The 8,347-nt window shown below is 39.8% G+C and overlaps 1 protein-coding gene across 1 annotated transcript in view; it reads left to right on the top strand.

The window, feature by feature from the left end:
• The window catches only part of LOC137979188 (uncharacterized), a 13,548-nt gene extending 7,358 nt beyond the window's left edge, over positions 1–6,190 (top strand). Inside the window, exons 2-6 of the mRNA XM_068826388.1 lie at positions 1,140–1,414; positions 2,128–2,242; positions 2,441–2,483; positions 3,526–3,652; positions 4,812–6,190. Of these exons, the coding sequence (XP_068682489.1) occupies positions 1,140–1,414; positions 2,128–2,242; positions 2,441–2,483; positions 3,526–3,652; positions 4,812–5,336 (1,085 nt within the window). The 3' untranslated portion in view covers positions 5,337–6,190. The remainder of the gene's footprint in view (positions 1–1,139; positions 1,415–2,127; positions 2,243–2,440; positions 2,484–3,525; positions 3,653–4,811) is intronic.
• Positions 6,191–8,347: the final 2,157 nt, after the last annotated feature.

The raw sequence follows: 8,347 nt of genomic DNA, 5'->3' as shown, positions 1-8,347 counted from the left end.
CGCGCATGGTCACGTGACCAATAAGAGAAATCTCTAAATTTGTCTCCGTATTTGCTACGCAATTTGAGTATTTAATCAGTGGTTTGATAATTTGTATTGGTTTTTGCATCCAGCTAAGCATGGTTTTCTTTTTATTTCGAAAAACCTTCGATGGAAACAACAGTAAGTGCGGTGATTTTTTCTTCTGTGGGTTTTCTTGTCAGCTCATGGTATGATGACGTCAGTCACCGGAAGTAGCATTTCACTTTCTTAGCAACGCGCGAAAAATCCGTCTGTGGGCCCTTAATGCAAAAACAGAAAAAAACGCCTTCAAAAAAAAAAAAAAAGAAAAAAAGAAGAAGGCAAACAAGGCCTTTCAAAAGCCAGCTATCTCTCTAACAGACGTTCAAGAACAAAAATATCCCGGACCCGGGTCAAAGCTTCGGAAGTAGAATCAGTCCCTTTTACCACCGACATGCATACCGGTTTAGTTAGAATTAAATTGCTGCAAAATCGCGAGGCCAAAAGGCTGCATTCACATTACTGCAGAGAGAATCAACACCAAGCAGCTAATATTTAGCAAACTATTCACCGCAGTATCGGTGGCTTGTGGTGGATATTCACCGAGCCGCGAAGCAAAGGATATCCGGAGTTTGAGTAGCCAATCAGCGCGCGCGTTCAACGCGATCCACTGTTTTAGTATATAATAATATTATATATTAATAAGACGAACTACTTTCTTGGAAGGAAAAATATCACTCAGCAGTTTGAAGGTGAAAATCTCAAGTCTCGTAGAACAAAAACCATTGCTAAATGAAATCTTATGAAGGATCCACCTAAAAGAGGCGTATATACGTCTTACTTCATAGAGGAAAATTATGGCAAAGGCAAAAAAACCCACGTACAATTATAACAAACTTGAATTGCGTGGATGCACTTCTTTCTTATCAAAAGCAAAGATGGAAACTCAAAAAAGGACACGATGTTCTCCTATAAATGATTTCGGTCCTTCCTGATTATATTTGGGTACACAACAACTCGAAGACACGACGAAACAGAATATAAAGCAAAGCCTCACTAACCTCGCTTTCATCCAACTGGGCCCGGGCCGTCCGAGTGATCCGCCATATTTGTAATTTGCTTGCTATCACGTGGTACAGGATTAAACACATGGTATCACCCACATGTGCCACAAGATGTGTTTGTAAGAGACGACTCGCATTATCTGAATGTGTCAAGAGTTGGTACACACACGGTTGCCGATGTCTTTGACTGCACTTTTGAATGTCTGAGTCATCCCTCTTGCCTGTCTTTCAACCTGGCTGCATCAAGAGGAGCTGATGGCAAGCTCTGGTGCGAGTTGCTGTCTTCTGATCGATACAGAGACCCCGACGAATTTAGGATCAACGCAACTTCACATCACTTCTCTGTTCAGGTGAGTTTTACGAAAGGGAAAAGTGTTGCAAGAAATTATCCCAGATGGGAGCAGGTGCTCCAAACTGAATGGCTTCATGGCTCAGTTGTTAGAGCATTGCACCAGCATCGCAGAAGTCACGAGGTCGTATCCCGTTGAAGCCAACTGACTCTTTCAGGTGTCTATAAACGACAATTGCTTAAATTGTCCAGTTATGTGCGACGATCACTTCGTCCTTTCGTTTCTAATTAACCCACTCTTCATTCAAGGTGACATTTGTATCCTTATTTTAAAGAGACAATTGCTTAAATCTCGCATATGGAATTTAAGTTCCTTTTCCAATCGGGTGGCCAAAACATTTGTTGGTTCTATAAAGTGTCAGACAATTATCCTGTCTTCAACTTACACTGTAAAGGTTAATAATTTGTTTACAATTACGTCTGAAGAAAGTTGTCTGTATCCTGACATGGAAGATTGTTTCTTTCACAATGAAAATAAACGTTGCTTTGAGATCGTTAAAACACAAGTTGTAAAAGCAACACAAGTACTTCAAGAATTACCCCGCAGAACGCGGGGAAGGCATGCGCATGTCGACGAGTAAAAGGATTGATCGATGTGTATAAAAGATGAATACAAACAAGTTCAAGAAAAACGGAAAGAATAACCAAAACTCGGTCATTATGTCGAAGTTAAACGAGTTTGGGTATAAAAGACGATCTTTTTTAAAATTTCAGATCCAATGTGCCTCTTCACCTTGCCAAAACGGAGGTTCATGTGTACCAGACTTGAAAATAAAAACTGTCCGCTGCAACTGTAAGATTGGCTTCACGGGAGATCACTGCGAAATAGGTCAGTATTTGATGTCACTTAAGTCGATCGAGGTGCTGGGGTTTCCAAGCAGTTTGCGCCCGTACCTGTGATCATCTGAATGGCATGTTTGGTGCTGAAAGTGTTGATCAAGTAGCAAGTTTTTCTGTTGTATATTACCACTAGTTTTTTCCTCTCTTTAAATCAATGTTGAACCAATCATTTTTGTTTCTCTTTCAGCTGCCTCATGCAAAGCCCTGTTCGAAGCTGATAAGCAGGAGAAGTAAGTGAATAGCATTTTTTTCCCGAAACGCGATTAACACTAAAGTAAAAATTATTCTATTTTCATTGGACGAGAGCAGTTCAGTTTTATAAAGTCCCTAAATTATGTTACTATGGCGACCAAGCACGCTTGACGAAGGGCCTTCAAATCAGAACAAAAACGATCGACTATAGTTTTGCTATTCTTAATGCAAACAACGTAAAAACCAAAACAAAACATAATGAATGATGGTAAAAGAACAGCAGTCAAGCGCAGATGAAAGTTTTTCATAACTAAACGCGATCGAAAACAATATAAACAAAAAACTTGGGGGACTTCCTCCTTCAATTCGGAATAAAATGGAACGTCTTCTCAGACGAAAAAAGGCTTAAACCATTGAAAATCATTTTAACAATCAAATTTATTTACATTTTTTGCAAGCCGGAAAGCGTTTGAACAAGCGATAAATGAATTGCAGAATCGCGTAGTTTTTTTTTAAATATCTCGAGCGCCGCTTCGTTTTGCGGGTTACAGTTGCCCTGTTGATACAAAACAAAGCCTTTTTCTTGATAATAATAGGGAAACCGTAACAATTCACAATTATTGAAGTCATTCATTGAATTTTTGAAACAACTCAGCTCGTTTAGTCTCTACTATTCTGAGAAGTTTTTACCCCAATGTAGTTCACTTGAAACTGCTACCTCATGGTAATCTTTCTTCTTTTTTGACTAAATAAAATGGTGGTTGTCACGAAAGGACTAACAGAAATCAACTTTGCACACACCGCTTGACCGACGACAATGATCTACACTAGGACATGGCCGCACGTAGAATGCGGTGCGGTCCAGCGGTTAAGGCGCCAAATTTGCATGCCCATGCTCCAAGTTCAAACTTGGAAACATCGGAAACCTCGTGTGAGATTTTCAAGGTATTCCAAACCCTTGCGGGAGTAACTACAATTTCCACTTCCGAACTCAACATATTTGCTTCAAATTAGCGTTTCCAATCCTTCAAAACGCGATTATTGGATGCATCGTTAAATCCTAAACTGTCCAATTTACAGACTTGACACAAGCGTGCTTGCCACACTTCACGTGGACTCCAGACTAACTTCCGTCTTGTGTCACTTTGGAGATTTCGGATGCGGAGCTGGAGGATGGACACCGGTCATGAAGATTGATGGAAACAAGGTATTATTTTGTGATTTACTCCAACCTGCCTTGTTCCACGGAACGCTGATCACTTTTATTAATATGCCAGCGTGCGGACTCCGACGCATTTTTGGCTGTCTCTGCGCAGGCCTGAATCGTAGAAACTCTGAATTGAAGTTAAATTCCAATCGACGTTAAAGTTTTTTTAAGTAGGTCGGACTCACTACGCTGTATATGAACTATATACCTGTTGTGATACAGTGCATACATAATTAATGGACCACTCCAAATGGCCAATGAAACGGACAGGACGAAACAATAGCTTTTTCGAGGGGAAAACTAGTTGGTTAGGTACATCCAGAGGTCAGAACGGGTCTTGAACTCAGGATCTCCGGATCTCAAGGCGAGCGCCCTAACCCACATTAACAGACAGCTGCGTAAACATGACATAAACATAACATAAACATAAACATAAACATAACATAAATTCAATAAATATTCAAAAAAATTTTCAGACTACTCTTAAAAACTGATAATGATTCGGCATGTACAATATATCTTGGCAAATCGTTCCATTTCCTTACAATGCGAATAAAGAAAGAATATTTGTAACAATTACAAACAGCGCTTTTGCAGTTAAGTTTGTAGGCGTGATTAGCTCTTGTACGAGTAGTGAGTGTACTTTCGGCAAACTCAAAGAAATCTGGGAAAGAGAAATTACGATTTATAGCATTGAGCCAGAGAGTGCATGCAGACATATTCATGCTTGCATGCACTCTTTTTAATGAACAAAACAAAGGACCAAAACACCTGTATATTATCATATGATCTGTATTGCTGAAAAAAAAAATGTGCAAGCGAAAGAGGTCTATTGGACGTGAGACTAATTAGGTGCATCTCTGATAATAATGGTAATAAGTGTATTGCAATTGCTCTTTTTATTGTTATTGTCCATTATGATTTCTAGTGGGAATTCCTTCCTGGTACAACCGTCAAAGCTAATGTTGCCGCTGGTCACTAATGCAGGCAACAAAGAAGTGCGTTGAGCCCTTAAAGGTCTTATGCGAATCCCCGAATGAAATGATCCCTCTACAGTTAACGTACCCCAAACACGCCATTTCAACCGGCCATTGTTACTAAAACGTAGCTTGGATGTCTGATCCTTTTTGTTAGAGTTTCTTTCCTTGTTTTTTTACAGCAAACGTTTATCTACGATTCGAGTTTTTGGAGCAACAAGGAATCCTACAACCTTCCTGGAGGACAGACTGGGTTTGACACACAAGAAACAAAGTTACCAACTTACTGGAACACTTCCTTCAACAAGCTCTGTCTCGGTATGACGATCTCTGCCGCACAATACCCAAATTTCGTCGTCATTAACAAATCGGCTGATTCTCTCTATTCGCTGATTGCCGATGGGCAATATCGCAACGTAACACTTGGCCTGGCTGAATGGAAGAAGCTAATTGGTCCACAGGCTTCCTTACAAAAAGGTTGTCTAATGGAGGGTTTTAATGTTCTGTGTAACTCTACCAGCTTCTCCAAAGCAAGAATTGGCGTTGTTCGTAACAACGAGGACAAGTGCGATTCTTGTAACTCAAGGCTTGGCTTTGGCACTGGAGGTTATTACGACACCAACAGTTCGTGTGGAAACGACGCCCGGTACGAAGGTGACAACGGTGACAAGCATATCAAAGCTATGGGATATATTTTGGTCCAGTAAGTTGTTTCTGTAGGGACTGTAATCATTTAAGTAGACAGTGCTATTTACTTGGACAGAAACACTTAAGCTTATCAGCACCGAATAGCAGCGATCGATATGTTTTTTTTTTTCTTTTTTTTAACGGAAACCTCTCTGGAGCCTTTAAAAACGTTACAGCAATGAAACGTTTCTCAGCACACACAAAAAAAGACATTATCGTAACGGTTAGTGAACAACTTTTAAAGAAAGTTGGTTTTAAAAAGGAACTTTCTCAGAATGGAGAAGCTATTTCTAGACGAATCATGATCAGTTTTGAAGAGGAAGTTAGTAAGTTTCGGATCGCAAAATTGTCAATGATGCTTTTGCATGGTGACTGTATCTTTGTTAATACTCATCTGTTCGACATATTGTATTATAAAATAATTAGGTAGTTTAGCAAGGACAACGGCATCGAAAACGTTACTCCAAAATATAACTTAGTGCTTACGGTCTCAAGTATTTCGTGATTATTCAATCTTGTTCTTCTTCCAAAAAATACGGATGAACTATCCTGTAAGTGGATGGGTACGGACGGTTTTAAAGTAAAAAAAAAGAGAAAACTGAATTGTCCATTGTTTTATGCTCACGTTGTCGTCAAAACATAAAATTTGAGGATTTTACCTTGTTTTTGTGAAGTACGGCAAAGAAATGCACGACGTAGCTGTCGTCTTTGCTTAAACTCCCAAACAACTAAGATAGTACGCCTGCTTTCATTGGCCAATAGGTGTGTTTGCATGGGTATATAAACATGACTGCGTCTCTGGCTTGCATAACCGCCTCAGTTTCAAAGCGAGTCCTGGTGCATAACCGTCTCGAATTCTCCCAACCCTCCGAGCGTTTCGATCAGGCTATGCAAACACGGACTGAAAGTCTCACTGCTAATGCTTACATACTAAGACTTACCATCTTAGAACTGTCGTACTTAGCCTCGCTTTGAAACCGAGGTTGTAAGGTGGCCTATTTGACACTCAATGGAATAATCAAATTTAAAATTAACTGCTGCAACAAGACAATGATCAAAAGATTAAATTAGGTCAAGGAACAAGACGACTTAGATCATGTAGCGTTGATTACCACGTAATAAATGAATAGTACATTGATCTACTACTTAGGCTCTGGAGTGTTCGGAAGTGACAAATTAATATTCGATACTTTGGAATAATCATAAATGTATTCGTAATTACTGTTTCCGGGTCGTAATTAAAAGTTGAATTATGAACAGCACCACCATTTCCTTTGGTTCTTATTATAAGCAGTGGAAGAGTATTTAGTAGCTTTCTCGGAGTTTCCATCTGCCGTCGTGGCAACCAGACTAATACTATCAGGGTCTCTTTGTATTCTTCTACGCGAGGAAGGCTCCTTTATGGTGAACTTCGCTGGGGGTTCGTAATCGCGAAGAGCGCACGTTGAAGGCAGTTGACAAACGACACTGGCGACAGAAGAGGCGCCATTCCATGTCTGCAGGCAGGTCCCTGTGTTGCATAAACTTAATTTAATACGAACTGATGAGCGTGCGAACAGGGCCAGGGGTGACTGGAATGACGCATCAATCGATTACCTTCTGGTTGTAAATCGAAGCAGCTATCTCGGTCATGCGCAATCCTGGTATATCTTCATTTCTTCTTTAATTTTTATTTTCAATTTCAATTTCCCCCAACTTTTTGGTAAAAAAAATTCTATTTTCTTATTTTTTCCCCCTTTATTGTGCTTGTCACTTTACAAGAGCATCCTCAAATTACAAGCCTTTAGCACACAACGCAGCAACAGTCTTGCGGTTTTTATTGATTCAAGTGCCCTCTAAGGGCCTCCACAGACGAGGCAAGTTGTTAACGATGACTATATCCAGTCGACAACTTAATTGAATCGACAACTGTTTTTTTTTAACGAATTAATTAATTTATTAATTTATTAATTTACTAATACAGGTTTTCAAAACTAAATACAGAGCATTTCACCTTACAATACGTTTGATTGATATTTCAAAGGGACAGCAAGGAATTAAAAATAGCAAGACGTAAACAGAAATAAAAGACTAAAAAGAAAAAGTAGAAGAAGTGACACATCCTCCCAAACAAATGTATTTGGGGCAGCTTATGCACAAATTGTTGTCCATTTTGCTCTAAATTTCCTTAGTGTGTTAAGTTATTTTTAAAAGCAATTGTTACAGTACGTTCACAAAGGATCTTTTTTTGTTAAGTAACAAGCTGAAAATTTCAAAGATGTTACTGTCAGGAAATGCGTTTCCACATACGAGAAGTTTAATTGTCGATAACCAGACTGGGTACATTTTGGTGGAATCTGGGAAAATATAGACTTGATTCCAGCCACTTTGGGAGTGCGGTTAACATCCTCGTTCCAACGAACGGCTAGATCACTGGTCCGCATCGTTTGTTCGTGACGTAGCACCCATCGCAGTATTTTGAAATCAGCTTGGCAGGCAGGCGACTTTCTGTTTGGTGGAAAAATACAATTGGCTGTACCAGTGTTCCAGCCGTGGTGTGTGCGGAAGAACGCGGGCGCACAAAACGGCTGGTCAATCGAGCTTAAGGAAAATAGCAACAAGAAGGCTGCAACAATAAATATGAAGAACCGTCGACTTTAAAATCGTTTGCGTTAACTAGCTGCGAAATGGATTAAAGTAAGAGATAACGTGCTCACAAATGGGAGAAAGGGAGTTGCCGATAACAAAACGGCCGCGTTTGTCATCGACAGCTTAAGTAGTTTTCCTTTTCAAAAGGAAAACTACTTTGTGTCGACGGCTTGATTTTTCGCTATCTGTAGTCGGTAACTTAATTCACACACGCGATGTTTTTTCATAGATAACTCTTTGTTATAGACAACTAAAAGGTTGTAGGTAACAGCTTGCCTCGTCTGTGGAGGCCCTAAACAACTGTTTGTTTTTGTTTCTTTTGTAACAGTTTGACGACGACAAATATGATATTTCTGACAGTGAGCCAAGCACACCATGCCAGAGCTTCAAGAGAGAGCAACAT

This window comes from Montipora foliosa, chromosome 12 (assembly GCF_036669935.1).
Source record: "Montipora foliosa isolate CH-2021 chromosome 12, ASM3666993v2, whole genome shotgun sequence".
NCBI classification, from domain to species: domain Eukaryota; kingdom Metazoa; phylum Cnidaria; class Anthozoa; order Scleractinia; family Acroporidae; genus Montipora; species Montipora foliosa.
This window is presented reverse-complemented; position numbering and strand designations above follow the sequence as displayed.